Source organism: Haliotis cracherodii, unplaced genomic scaffold (assembly GCF_022045235.1).
Source record: "Haliotis cracherodii isolate W230 unplaced genomic scaffold, xgHalCrac1.p SCAF_7, whole genome shotgun sequence".
Classification (NCBI taxonomy): Eukaryota; Metazoa; Mollusca; class Gastropoda; order Lepetellida; family Haliotidae; genus Haliotis; species Haliotis cracherodii.
The window spans coordinates 59,764,030-59,779,236 of record NW_027266330.1 but is presented as its reverse complement, the minus strand read 5'-3'; the positions used below and the strand labels follow the sequence as shown (position 1 = coordinate 59,779,236).

Below are 15,207 nucleotides of genomic sequence, written 5' to 3'. Positions count from 1 at the left end.
GGTGTGAGATAACATTGTGAAGGATGTGAGATAACATTATGCAGGGTGTGGGATAACATTATGCAGGGTGTGGGATAACATCATAGTAGGTACTTGCAAGTATATGATACAGATTACAAAAGCAATGATGCCAGTAACAGACAGGCTAGCATCCCCACATACTTCTTATGCATTTGTTTCACAGCATCAGGATTTGTCTTCAGCATTCTCGCCGACCACAGAGGGTCATCCTGGAGATGAAGAAAACAACTCATGTATCTGGGTAGTGCTAATATTTGTCCAGTTTTCACACTGCAATAATGTTACTTTGGTTTTTTAAATTTTGAACACACTTCATTGAATATACCTGACTTTCAATAGTAATAGAAATCAATGCCTATGTCTGTATCTCACGTCAATGCTCTTGAAGCCGAGCCGGACCATTTCTGTGGCACTGCCGCCATCCAGCAGCACATACTTCTGGTCAATCAGACGCTGCAGTCTTCTCTTACTCTCTGTCCTGGTGTCACTCGCCATACTGTACAATATATCATAGTGAGTGAGTGAGTTGGGTTTAACGCCGCTTTTAACATTATTCCAGTTATATCACGGCGTGTCAGCTTAATGTGGGAGAAAAGCCCGAAGTGATGCAGGTCTCAGACGTTTACCACTTCAGTGAAACCCACGAGCACGGGTATGGTGCTGACAAACCTGCAAACATAATCGGGGCGAACTGGGATTCGAACCCACAATCATAGGTTTCTGGCGTGCCCAAGGGACGCAACTCTGCACAGCGAATCGCGGCGCCTTAGACGACTGGGCCACCCGTGCCCCCCAATATATCATAATACAGGTATATATCATTGATATATAATGTACAACTCCCACTCTGTGTGAGGGAATCAGGTTTGTTTGTTTGTTTGTTTATTTGTTGTTTTACGCCACACTCAGCAATATTCCAGCTATATGACAACAGTCTGTAAATAATCGAGTCTGGACCAAACAGTCCAGTGATTAACATCATGAGCATCGATCCACGCAATTGGGATACGATGACATGCATCAACCAAGTCAGCGAGCCTGACCACCCGATCCCGTTAGTCGCCTCTTACGACAAACATAGTCGCCTTTTACGGCAAGCATGTGTTGCTGAAGACCTATTCTACCCTGGATCTTCACGGGTCAACAGATACACATTATATGGCACTCTGCATTCTGCACTGGGGCATCCAGAATACCACAGGGCTCGGCATCCAGAATACCACAGGGCTCGGCATCCAGCATACCAAAAGGAATTGGCACCTTTATTAATGGAGTTTTCAACTTTGTTTGTCAACTGATTCAAGCAACATGCAGATTTGTCTCTGATACATAAGGTGAATGTCATCTCAATTTAGAAAACATCAACAAAAACCTGTCAGTCAGGAAATCACACAATGGTACTTGAGTCTATTTTATTTTAACTCATCACAACCAAAGCAAGGAGGCCAATACACTATGCATTGCAAATCCAACTACTGACATCCAACCCCTTCATATTATAGAATTTAGCCTATTTAATCATTTTTTATAACCTTCCTTGTCTTGAAATTAGTTTGTTATTTTAATGAGCCCGTTTGAAAGTATCCATATGAACAACATAAAAACAAGGCTCCAGGGGGATTCGAACCCTCGACCTTCTGCTTACTAGGCAGACGCTCTAACCAACTGAGCTATAGAGCCCCTGACGTCAATGGCTGATTTGATACATACATAATCTTGACATACTGTCTCGTGCAAGTTTTTATAAATTTCGTCTTGGGATATATTTAACAAACTGTAAATGCTATTTTAATATATTTTTGAATGGAACAAAATAAATTCACAACATCTACGCTGTAATGTTTATTAGGTAAACTACCGATCGATTTCATAGGAACAAACAGCCACGTGAACAAACGTACAGTCTTTTTGACATTTTAAATATAGAGTGCAATTCATGTACAAGTGTACAGGCTTACTGTCAGCCATACCTCTAACGTGTGTCATGCGTCATCTGGGTTCATTATAAATACGAACGTGATCACGTTTAGGTGGTCGCCATTTTGTATCGAGAGAGAAAGCAAAAGTGTGAGAAGCGCTCGTAAAAGGAAAATTATGTTTCAGTTGTTAGCTGAACTTGCCTGCGGAATTCGATATTTAAAGTTGTGTTTGTTTGTTGTTTAACACCGCACTCAGAAATATTCCAGGTATATGACGGCGGTCTGTAAATAATCGCGTCTAGACCAGACAATCCAGTGATTGACATCATGAGCATCAATCCATACAATTGGGATTGATGACATGCATCAACCAAGTCCGCGAGCCTGACCACGCGATCCCGTTAGTCGCCTCTTACGACAAACATGGTCGTCTGTTACGCTGAAGCATAGGTTGCTGAAGACTTATTCTATCCCGAATCTTCACGGGTCCTATATTTAAAGTATTCATATTTATCAGTATCTTTGGAGAACAAAATTAATAGAAATGGATCATTTAGACGATCTCAAGCACACAACTAGAGTGCGCATATGAATTTTTTTTAAATAGTATTTAAAAATCCGAAATATTTTCCCCTCTTCCCTTGTTAGCTTCGAGTGAGTGAGTCAGTGGGTCAATGACTCGACTGTGAGTCGTTTATTTCTTATGAGATATGATACAGACACTTTCAGGATTTTAATAAATTTAACAAGCTTTAACAAATATTTACCTGTATTTGAATAATGATGACTCCCTGACTACAATCCAATCTCGACTCACACCTGATGTGCATTCAATATTAAACAAGGCTGGCCGCATGGAATTCTGGGTAGGCGTGTGATCGCGGCAATGTCGGACTAGATTATTCTATGAACAGGGGGTTTAGTTTGGTATTCACTGAACATTATACTTTATACATTATACATTATTTCATTACAAATGTAAAAACCTTGAAACTTAAATTATCCCTACCTAACCCACAGGGGGGGGGGGGGGGGGGGGGGGGGGGGTCACCACCCCTTGTATTTGCGACTTAAAAAGTAGTTTCGTGTTTGCAAAATCTTAATAAATATAAACAAAAGTATCAAAAATTATTTAGGGTCACGAAAATTGTCTATCATACATTTCGATATGATTACATAAAAAAATCAACTTTAACAAAAAATATTCTTGAAAACTAGGAGACCGCTTTTGGAGCGAAAGAATACACCCTGGTGAAAACAAATATGGCCTTTGCGAAATGAAGAGTCTCGATTGACGAGTTAAATGAGAACATTACAATTTATAACGAAACATTTTCGAGAGAATAACAAACGGCAAGAAGTGATATTTACTCCATAGAAAACCATCTGTCATTATCTTGCCTTGTCCATGTGAGAACTAACGTAAAAAGAACGTCAACAGTTTGTGTACGGGCGGGACACTTACGGTAAGGGGAGACAATGTGCGGGGAGATAACTCTTGTATGCCAATAGTTCAAAGTGTTATGTTCACTGCAGTGAAATATCAAATGTTATGTTCACTGCAATGAAAATATCACTTGTCTCAACATCAGAAAACTTAGTCTTTCACACTGAAGTATATAATGATTTGATGAAACCAGTGATTTTTCTGGCATCTGACGAGCGAAAGTATAGTCAGTTAACTCCCTTGCCTCGGGAAGATGAGAAACGGGGGATATATTTTTTTTTTCCCATATTTTGTGTTGACAAGTTAACACAAATCATAGAAATAATGTATCTTCAAGGAAATAAACTAAAATAAGAAATGTAATTTCAACGAATCCCTTCCGAGACAATCTACCTATTTTCAGGTAAAATGTGTTTCATTTTACCATCAAACGTTAGTAGTTTAAACACTACTTAAGACATCTGAGGTTCGTCAAAAGGATAAAATATCCAAACCAAAAAGTCTGTATTGTAGCATTGTAGATATATCAGCTGATCGTTTACTTACATCTGATAGGTGAAAATATAAACATCTTTCTCTGTCAAGGACACAATCGGAGGAACGGATACAATGTGCATTAACCATGTCTGATTGAGTTTTAGATTAAAAACAAACAATTTAGGTATATTGATGTCACTGAATTTCGCAATACACCATATTAATCGTTGTTCGTCGGGTTTTCTGTCATAAATATTGTCACGCTTGGTTAAAATATTCAAGGACCCCAAACACGGTGTTTCGAAATTTTACGGGTGAAGTAGACACGTGACAGGTATGGTTCAAGGCGATACAGTCGGCAGCAATACCATGATATCGCATAGATTCTATACCGCCGGGGACCCATCAGAGTGCTGCATTCTACAAAATCACGATCATTTGGTGATTTCAAGATGTCAGTTCCCGGAATCCCGTGAAGATCCGGGGTAGAATTGGTCTTCAGCAGCCCATGCTTGTCGTAAGAGGCGACTAACGGTATCGGGTGGTTAGGCTCGCTGACTTGGTTGATGCATGTCATCGTATCCCAATTGCGTAGATCAATGCTCAAGATGTCAATCACGGCATTATCTGGTCCAGATCAATTATTTTCAGACTGCCGCCGAATATTGCCAAGTGCGGCGTGAAAACACGAACATACAAACAAACAATCAGTTCCCAGAGTAAAATCACGACACCGATTCACGTAATATCATCACTTTATTTGTCATTCGTTCAACATGGTAATCACACTCGAAAGAAACCACTTCCCTTGCAAAGTCACTCTCCTCTCGGAGGTGTAAAACAAACTATATTTTGCAAACATTTACCATGCTATATTAATGAATGCAGATAAACGTGTTTTTATTTATTAAAACACATCACCAATTTCAATTAGTTTTCTAACCAAGATAATTACATGATCGTTTATCCCTAAGAGCTGATCACCTATGTTTGCTCTTACCGTAATGGCGGCAGTTGTCAAAACGTCGGGATTTAGTAGCTGTACAGCGCCAAGCAATCTCATTAAAATCAAATCTTAGTTCTCTCTACCGCTAAACAAAGATCTGAGAACATCAAATTTCGGGTCACGTCAGACCGACCTTGCGCGAACTTTGACCGACCAATGGAATGACCAATCAGAAGGCGACTACGCTTCGAAACCTATTTTGACAAATTCTCGATTACAAATTTGAAACCTCAACAAAAAACGTTCTGGAATGGCTAATAGATGGTCTAGATTGTAAGGATTCCGTCGTTAAACTATCGTTCGGAATACCCCCTGTTAAAATTTTCGAGGCTGCATGATTAGGAATCACATTCCGACTGTCACTCTCATAATCTTGTAAGCGACGCTCTGATTGGTCGGATGAAAGGTCGTTCTGACGTAACCCCTAATGGGATGTCTTCAGATCTTTGTTTAGCGGTATAAGCGAGAACTAAGGTCTGATTTTAATGAGATTGAGTGCCAAGGGAACGATTTCATAATTACTAAAAGTAATGCCACAACTTATTAATTATTTGCTTTGGGGGAAATTCGATCACTTCTGAGTTTTTTCTAAATATTTATGATATAATTACAATTATGAAGAGCAAATATAAACATTTAATATTTGAAGGCAATAAACGTCATCCCCGCTACAAAAAAAAACACATAAAGAAATATTTCCGTATTCTACACTGGGGAGAGAGATTCGAATAGTAAATAATTAATTAGTTATCGCCTGACGGTAACAAAACGCTCGCGTCTTCCCGTGATGGGTATCGCCTTGTCCCGTTGAGACACGAATGGCAAATGGAAAATTGAGGTACTTTTAAAAAACTCTGTCTCATATAAAAAGTACATGCATTCACACATATTCTTGGTAATGGCTACATATGCAAATATATTTCAATGGACAGTGGTGTTTGAGGAAAGATCACTATAAAGTTCAACCTCATTGGCACGGAAACATGGCTTTGGATAGGTGAGTGAGTATTGTTTTACGACGCTTTTAGCAATACTCCAGCAATATCACGAACGCTTAAACCACTAAGGCTCCCCAAACGCCCCTCCCGGATAGGTAAGGATATGAGCGTATAAATACCACTGACATGACATAAATCTGAATCATGACTCCATAATCCGGACACATGGTTATCCGGACGGTTTAAATAGGCGTCACTAAAAGCGAAACTCCATTATTCGGATGGCACCGTTCTTTGTAAAATCGTCAGGGGTTACAGCATGTCCGTATTAACGAGTCATTGCTCCGAATGAAGTCTTTTGTATTGCCGTCCCCGAATGTAACTGTCAGTGTTGTCCGGATTAACGATGGTAAACACTATCGGTGTTACTTGAATTCTTCCCATTGCTTTGACATGTCCTCCCCCCCCCCCCCCCCCCCCCCCGGAATATTGCTAATAGCGGCGTAAAACATCACTCACAAAATGAGTATTCAATTTTTAGCGAACATCATGGTACTATTTTTTGACAGTTTCTGTGAAATATCGCAATCAAATTTCCACTAAAAATACTGATGTCAGAAATAAGGGAACAGCTAAAAGCACAGAGAGCGTTGGTTTGAAATTTCATATGCACCTCCGAAATATTATTGATTAAAAACTGGCGTTGACTGTATCGTTCAGTAAAAATGCTTCTTAACAAAATAATGTCAGTATGTGATGTTATAACATTGACGAAATATATTTGAGTATTTCTACGTGTCCCTTATTATCATAAAATCAGTATTTTTAGTGATTTCATGTTTTTTGGCAATCTCTCCATTTTTAACATTAAAAAACACACCTAAATCCTTGTAAGGTTAATTCACATAGCACCCGCCCCCACAACGATGTGGGAAAGTACAAAACAGTATATCTGGAATAGTCTGGAGGGTAAGAGTCTGACATGCGCGGAGTGTTCCGGAAGTTACTCCAAAGCTGTAGAGCAAGGACTGTGCTTTGGGATACGAAAACTTTCAAAACCTCCCGCTGGCCGTGGAGAATATATTTATGTATTGCTCAGATGGAAGAGGTCGAAGTCGAACTGCTGTTGGTCACTGGAGCTCATGGTCTTGAGACACAAGCCACGGCCGTCGTGAGTGAGGAACAGATCTGGAACAGAAGAATTAGAGTGAGTGAGTGAGTTGGGTTTAAAACCGCTTTTAATAGTATTCCAGATATATCACGGCGTGTCAGCATAATGTGGGGGGAAAGTCCGAAGTGATACTGGTCTCAGACGTTTACCACTTCGGTGAAACCCACGAGCATGGTATGGTGCTGACAAACCTAGAAACATAATTGGGGCGGACCGGGATTCGAACCCACAATCATAGGTTTCTGGCGTACCCAAGGGACGCAACTCTGCAAGCGAATCGCGGCGCCTTGGACGACTGGGCCACCCGTGCCCCAAGACGAATTAGAGAAATGCAGACAGTGTTACACTTTATTATCCGTGCTGACGGTCAGCCATTAGTCTTGTTATTTTCTTCTTTTTTTGTTTAACACTGCACTCTAGCTATATGAGTGAGTGAGTGAGTATGGTTTTACGCCGCTTTTAGCAATATTCCAGCAATATCACGACGGGGGACACCAGACACACATTGTACCCATGTCGGGAATCGAACCCGGGTCTTCGGCGTGACGAGCGAACGCTTTAACCACTAGGCTACCCGACCGCCCCTCTAGCTATATGAAGGCGGTCTGTAAAAAATGGAGTCTGGACCAGATAATCCAGTAATTGACATCATGAGCATCGATCCACGCAATTGGGATACGATGTCATTGGTTTGTTGTTTTACACCCCACTCAGCAATATTCCAGCTATATGACGGCGATCTGTAAATAATCGAGTCTAGACCAGACAATCCAATGATTGACATCATGAACATCATGAACATCGATTCACACAACTGGGATACGATGACATGCATCAACCAAGTCAGCGAGCCTGACCACCCAATCCCGTTAGTCGCTTCTTACGACAAGCATAGTCACAATTTACGGCAAGAATGGGTTGTTGAAGACCAGTCCTTATCCGAATCTACAGATAATCAACATTTATATTGTCATTAAACGGGTGTTATTTCGCGAAGTGCATCAAGTTAATAGAGAACCTTGATTAAAAACATGAAAGGTTTTGGACAATATCTGTTGACGCCGAGTTGGCGGTACACATGCCTTGCAAATCCTGCAAGTTTTGCACGGCAGTTTACGAACCGGATGTCGATTTCGTTACGCGATTTTGATTGGACTATGCATAGACTCATTAATCCAGCCAAAGTATAACACCACAATTTCAGCCTAGTTCGGCAAGGGTCGAAACTGTACTTTACAGTCAGTTAATTCCCTTGCCTAGGGAAGATGTTAAAAGCTATACCTTTGTTTGTAAAGCTTCTGAATTGATACCATCCATTGTCTCGTGCGAACATCTCGAAGAGTCTCGCGTCAGTGACACTCACAACGGGATTACAAGTGCCTTCCTGAAACAGACAGAAATATGAAAAACATCCTTGGTCAGAACAATCTGATTACCGCGAAACCCAGGGGGATTCAGAGGAAGAATCTCTGTCCCCGGGATCCCACGCTGTTTATAAGAGCTGACGAGACTATGCTTGTCGTAAGAGGCGACTAACATCGGATCGGGTGGTCAGGCTCGCTGACTTGGTTGATGCACGTCATCGTATCCCAATTGCGTGGATCGATGCTCATAATGTCAGTCACTGGATTGTCTGGTGCGAATTCGATTATTTACAGACCGCCGTCATATAGCTGGAATATTGCTGAGTGCGGCGTTAAACAACAAACAAACAAACATAAGAGCTGACAAAGACAATCGCGAAGTTCTTAAGGCTCAGCGGCGTTGACCTACGTGTCATCGTACTCTAAAAGTAAAATAGTTAAATAGTTAACAATGATGCATGGTCAAGCCATGATACGGACTATAAACACCTCACTAAGACTCGGGGTGGGGGTTAGGGGTAAGAACACCATTAACTCTTTTAAATTAAGTCATTTGAGATGAATATATACCGCCATGACCTACCTGTAGAACGACCTGCTGGTCATCATGTGCTGTGACGTAATAGGTGACCCCGTTGACCTTGTGGCTGAGATAGCAGACCGACATCATCACGCCCTTTACGAGAACCGCCAAACAAGCCAGGGTGAAGGTCACTGTGGAAATTTAATTTACAGTTATTTAGCATCAAGTGAGTGAGTGAGTTTTGGTTTAGCTCCGCTTTTAACAATATTCTAGTTACATCACGACGTGTCAGTTTATTGTGGGAGGAAAGCCTGAAGTGATGCAGGTCTTACCACTTCGGAACCTTCGGTGAAATCCACGAGCACGGGTATGGTGCTGACAAACCTAGAAACATAATCGGGGAGAACCGGGATTCGAACCCACAATCATAGGTTTCTGGCGTACCCAAGGGACGCAACTCTGCACAGCGAATTGCGGCGCCTTAGACGACTGGGCCACCCGAGCCCCCATTTAGCATCAAGGTTCGGCTGCACGAAGTGATGCTGATGCTAAGACCCTCCCTATCATTTAAAAATATTTTCCAACCATTCAGATTGATTTTAATAATTTCACTTTTCAGGGTCGGGATATTCGTGAACAATATTTTTCATAATATATATTTTATCTATAGCATTTATAACATGAGTTGTGAAGAAGAGAATACTCATTTTCGCTGGCGAGAAAAGGAATACAGAATACCGCTTAACAAAAATCTGATTTTAATGAGATTGAAAGAGGTTATAACGCGGTGCATTTCATGTAAATGTTTGTCTTGGGGTTACCTTTATCGTAGTCCTTAATTCCATGCACTAGCGTCATGACGGGTGGGCTACCGTCAACGCTCACGTGCTCGTTGTTCCGGACACTGACCAGGACACTTGTCTTTGACCACGTGCTCCCAATTGGCACTAGGGAACCATCTGAAATAGACAGCCATTTACATTCATCAAATTTCTTTCATAAAACCCGACTCACTCACTCACTCACTCACCCACCCACCCACCCTCACTCACTCACTCACGCACGCACGCACGCACGCAGGCACGCACGCACGCACGCTCTCACTCACCGTATTGCTTGTTGTAAGAGGTAACTTACTATATACATGATCTGGTGGTCAGATTACCAGGGGCCAGTTTCCCAAAGCGATCTTAATTAGCATTATGGCGATCGTAACATTTTTTTACACTGACTTACACAGACGTAACGCTAAGAAAAGTAAGATCGCTTGGTCGAACGGGTCCCAAACACACGGAATGCCACCGTAACCACGCTGGCGATGGAAGTTGCTCATACTATCAGTCACTTCCTGTTTAAATTCCATTCCATAGGGTTGGTCGGGTAGCCTAGTGGTTAAAGCGTTCGCTCGTCATGGCGAAGACCTGGGTTCGATTTTCGTCATGGGTAAAATTTGTGAAGCCCATTTCTGGTGTCCCCCGCCGTGATATTGCTTGAATATTGCTAAAAGCGGCGTAAAAAAATACTCACTCACTCACTCAATTCCATACAGGTCACCTCTGTGCATAGAGGTGATATTTTTGACTGAGGTGTAACACGATGAAGAATCAAGCAAAGATGTCAAACGATGAGTAATCAAACAAAGATGTAAAACGATGAGTAATCAAACAAAACAGTCACTCAATACCCGAAAGAATAACAACCAACCCCCTGTATGTTTTTAACATACAGATTCGCAATGATGTAGTGAAAAAACAATTCGTTATTTTCATTTAAAATTCAAACTTCAGTCCTGCGGTCCAATGAACATCGACATGGTTGCTCTCTCAGCTCCTGTAACTGCCTGAACGAACCGGATAATCCTGTCAGTACATTAATGTTTAAACGTTGCATTAAATGAGAAAAGAATTGTTTTTTACCTTTAAAAGACAGCGGGCCGCTCTCACAACGTGTAGTCTGGGTTTTGTTAGGCATCTTCGAATACGTGCGAACTTCCCTCGCTTTATTTTCGAATGTAACTGAATGTGTTAGATTTACGATTTATATCTACACACACACACACACAATGACACATGCTGATGTTACTATAAATAGAAAGCGGAAACTCCCGGAAATCCTGACACTCGCCACAAATACTGCTTGCATAAGATTACGCGAAACGTGACCCGCATCATTTGTTGTGCGTTATTTTCAAACAGGCAAAAATGCATTTTAGTATTTCATATAAATAGAGCGCATGTGACAGATGACTGGCGTTATAATTTAACATATTCACCATTAATGTTTAAGTATTTGCATAATAGTTGATAATAAAACCCTATATCATATATAGTATGTACCGTATTTCTTTTTATAATCGATTGGACTCAAACTAGGGCTGGTTCTAGGAGCTGGCTATTCAGAGGAGCTATGGTATACAGGCTATTTGTTTATCTTGTCATATTGATATTTTCCTGTCTGACGCAGAGGACTATCTTCCCGAGACAAGCGCGTCCAAGCCTGTATCAAAGCCTAGTTTCTACAAGACATTGATAAAAGGACGCTCTTGCCTCGAGAAGATGCAGGAGACGAAATCAGGTATATTGTAAATGACAACTTACGTCATTCACTACTTGCTAAATAGAAAATAGTTTTGCATGGAGTAAAAAAAAAGGGACATAAGTCAGTGAGTGAGTGAGTTGGGTTTAACGCCGCTTTTAACAGTATTCCAGTTATATCGCGGCGTGTCAGCTTAATGTAGGAGGAAAGCCTGAAGTGATGCAGGTCTCAGACGTTAACCACTTCGGTGAAACCCGCGAGCACGGGTATAGTGTTGACAAACCTAGAAACATAATCGGGGCGAACCGGGATTCGAACCCACAATCATAGGTTTCTGGCGTGGCCAAGGGATGCAACTCTGCACAGCGAATCGCGGCGCCTTAGACGACTGGGCCATCCGTGCCCCCAAAAGGGACATAAGATTACCGAGCAAAATAAATACAATATCGCTGAGGGAGATAGAGACATTGGGATTCGGAATTTTCTTGTGGAATCAAACCCGGGTGTTAGGCCCGGGGAGCGAGCGATTAACCACTGGGCTACCGTGACTCACATTCGTGGGACAGAGAACCATACACACAACCTGGCTTCGGACTAGTGGATTGATTGAGTGAGTGACTATGGTTTTACGCCGCACTTAGCAACATTCCAACTTCAAGTATCGCGAGGGCCCGGTCAGATATACCAGTGGTCACGCAGCCAAACAAGCAGTAGAGTTCTTGGGACCGATTCTTAGACGGGCCCCACGTCTTCACGAATTGTATATATACTACACAAAAGAAGTTAAGAACACCCGAGTTTTGCATCTGGCTATAGTTAATCTGCCATGGCTGTGGGTGCTGCAACACAACGTCTTCCAGTAGTGGGTGTTCTTTAACTTGTTTTGAGTAGTATATATACCTGTGAGACCACAACCCTGGTCTGACGCGGTCGACGTACGCTTTAACCACTAGGCCACCCCATCGCACATCCCGCAACTACCAAGTGATATTCAATGATTTTCAAATTAAAGAAATATCTGTTTAGATATTACAAAACATTACAACATTCTGACCATGAGTGAGTGAGTGAGTGAGTATGGTTTTACGCCGCTTTTAGCAATATTCCAGCAATATCACGGCGGGGGACACCAGAAATGGGCTTCAAACATTGTAACCATGTCGGGAATCGAACCCGGGTCTTCGGCGTGACGAGCCAACGCTTTAACCACTGGACTACCCGACCGCCCCCATTCTGGCCATGACCCTGCATATTTTGAGATGACAGTAATCAACAGCAATAGCTGTAAATGGCAGGAGGAAGTCAGTACAAGGAAATAGATCACGAAATTATGTCCTGCGTCACTTGAAGACGCCCTCGTGTTGATCTGGGTTATAAAAGTGTGTGTGTGTGTGTGTGTGTGTGTGTGTGTGTGTGTGTGTGTGTGTGTGTGTGTGTGTGTGTGTGTGTGTGTGTGTGTGTGTGTGTGTGTGTGTGTGTGCGAGAGAGAGAGAGAGTGAGTACGCGTGTGTGTGCGTTTGTGTGTGGCACGAATGTGTATGTGGAATGTGTGTGTTTGTGTGGTGTGTTTGTGTCTGTTTGTTTGTGTATGTCGAGTGTGTGTGTGTTTGTGTGGTGTGAGTGAGTGTGTGTGTATGTTGAGTGCATGTTGTGAGTGTGTGTGTGTGTGTGTTTGTGAGTGTGTGTGTGGAACTTGTGTGGAGTGTGTGTGTGCGTGCGTGTTTGTGTGGTGTGTTTGTGTGTGTGTGTGTTTGTCTGTGTATGTGGAGTGTGTGTTTGTGAGTGTGTATGTGTGTTTGTGTGGTCTGTGAGTTTGTGAGTGTGTATGTGTGTTTGTGTGGTGTTTGTGTGGTCTGTGTGTTTGTCTGTGTATGTGGAGTGTGTGTTTGTGAGAGTGTGTTTGTCTGTGTATGTGGAGTGTGTGTTTGTGAGTGTGTGTATGTGGAGTATGTGTTTGTGAGAGTGTGTTTGACTGTGTATGTGGTGTGTGCGTGTGAGAATGTGGGTGTCTGTGTGTGGAGTGTGTGCGTGTGAGAGTGTGGGTGTCTGTATATGGAGTGTGTTTGTGAGAGTGTGGGTGTCTGTGTGTGGAATGTGTGGTGTGTGTGTGTGTGGTGTGGTGTGTGTGTGTGAGTGTGCGCGTTTGTGTGTGTGTGTGTATGTGGAATGTTTGTGTGGTGTGTTTGTGTCTGTTTGTTTGTGTATGTCGAGTGTGTGTGTGTTTGTGTGGTGTGAGTGAGTGTGTGTGTATGCTGAGTGTATGTTTGTGAGTGTGTGAGTGTGTGTGGAACTTGTGTGGAGTGTGTGTGGAATGTGTGTGTGAGTGCGTGTTTGTGTCGTGTGTGTATGTGTGTGTGTGTGTGTGTTTTTCTGTGTATGTGGAGTGTGTGTTTGTGAGTGTGTATGTGTGTTTGTGTGTGGTCTGTGTGTTTGTGAGTGTGTATGTGTGTTTGTGTGGTGTTTGTGTGGTCTGTATGTTTGTCTGTGTATGTGGAGTGTGTGTTTGTGAGAGTGTGTTTGTCTGTGTATGTGGAGTGTGTGTTTGTGAGAGTGTGGGTGTCTGTGTGTGGAGTGTGTGTTTGTGAGTGTGTGTTTGTCTGTGTATGTGGAGTGTGTGTTTGTGAGAGTGTGGGTGTCTGTATATGGAGTGTGTGTTTGTGAGTGTGTGTTTGTCTGTGTGTGGAGTGTGTGTTTGTGAGAGTGTGTTTGTGTATGTGGAGTGTATGCGTGTGAGAGTGTGGGTGTCTGTGTGTGGAGTGTGTGGAGTGTGTGTTTTGTGTGTGTGTTTGTGAGAGTGTGGGTGTCTGTGTGTGGAGTGTGTGTTTGTGTGTGGGGGGGTGTCTGTGTGTGGAGTGTGTGTTTGTGAGAGTGTGGGTGTATGTGTGTGGAGTGTGTGTTTGTGAGAGTGTGTTTGTCTGTGTATGTGGAGTGTATGCGTGTGAGAGTGTGGGTGTCTGTGTGTGGAGTGTGTGGAGTGTGTGTTTTGTGTGTGTGTTTGTGAGAGTGTGGGTGTCTGTGTGTGGAGTGTGTGTTTGTGAGAGTGTGGGTGTATGTGTGTGGAGTGTGTGTTTGTGAGAGTGTGGGTGTATGTGTGTGGAGTGTGTGTTTGTGAGAGTGTGGGTGTCTGTGTGTGGAGTGTGTGTTTGTGTGTTGGGGGGTGGAGTGTGTGTTTGTAAGAGTGTGGGTGTATGTGTGTGGAGTGTGTGTTTGTGAGAGTGTGGGTGTCTGTATATGGAGTGTGTGTTTGTGAGAGTGTGTTTGTCTGTGTATGTGGAGTGTGTGCGTGTGAGAATGTGGGTGTCTGTGTGTGGAGTGTGTGCGTGTGAGAGTGTGGGTGTCTGTATATGGAGTGTGTGTTTGTGAGAGTGTGGGTGTCTGTGTGTGGAGTGTGTGCCTGTGGAATGTATGTGTGCGTGGAGTGTGTTTGTGGGCGTGTTTAAGTGTATGTTTTGTTTTTGTTGTGCGTGCGTGCGTGTGTGTAACGTCGCTTTGAACAGTATTTCAGTTATCGTCGGATCATATGTTTTCGGACGGCCATGGTTATCAGGATTACTGGCGCTATAACGAGGAGTGCTTGTGTCACACAGGCATAGTAAATACTCAGATGATGGCTCCTTTTTAAGATAAAGTTGTTGTTTTTATAAGTGAGTGACATGTTTTACAGTTGTTCTTGTGATTTGCGAAATAACTACGAATGCTTCCTAAGCGTCCGAAAACCCACAACCTGAGGATATATCCAAGCGTGTTGGCTTGATGTCGGAGAAAAGCCCGAAGTGATGCAGGTCTCAGACGTTTACCACTTCGGT

The 15,207-nt window shown here is 42.6% G+C and overlaps 2 protein-coding genes and 1 non-coding gene across 3 annotated transcripts in view; all 3 read right to left on the bottom strand.

Annotated features, from left to right (window-relative positions):
* LOC139448215 (uncharacterized) overlaps positions 1 to 2,796 on the bottom strand; it is an 18,495-nt gene extending 15,699 nt beyond the window's left edge. Inside the window, exons 1-3 of the mRNA XM_071229734.1 lie at positions 2,708 to 2,796; positions 394 to 517; positions 163 to 230 (exon numbers count right to left, since the gene is read on the bottom strand). Coding sequence (XP_071085835.1) covers positions 163 to 230; positions 394 to 517; positions 2,708 to 2,796 — 281 coding nt within the window. The remainder of the gene's footprint in view (positions 1 to 162; positions 231 to 393; positions 518 to 2,707) is intronic.
* On the bottom strand, positions 1,628 to 1,701 carry Trnat-agu (transfer RNA threonine (anticodon AGU)). The gene has a single exon. It is a non-coding gene; the product is annotated as a tRNA-Thr (tRNA).
* Positions 2,797 to 6,297: 3,501 nt separating the features above from the next.
* LOC139448023 (uncharacterized) lies at positions 6,298 to 10,864 on the bottom strand. The gene is made up of 5 exons (XM_071229526.1): positions 10,783 to 10,864; positions 9,688 to 9,825; positions 8,927 to 9,057; positions 8,261 to 8,363; positions 6,298 to 6,996 (listed from the first exon to the last, which is right to left on the bottom strand). Exons 1-5 carry the CDS (start codon positions 10,835 to 10,837, stop codon positions 6,893 to 6,895), a joined length of 531 nt encoding a protein of 176 aa, XP_071085627.1. The 5' UTR covers positions 10,838 to 10,864; the 3' UTR covers positions 6,298 to 6,892.
* Positions 10,865 to 15,207: the final 4,343 nt, after the last annotated feature.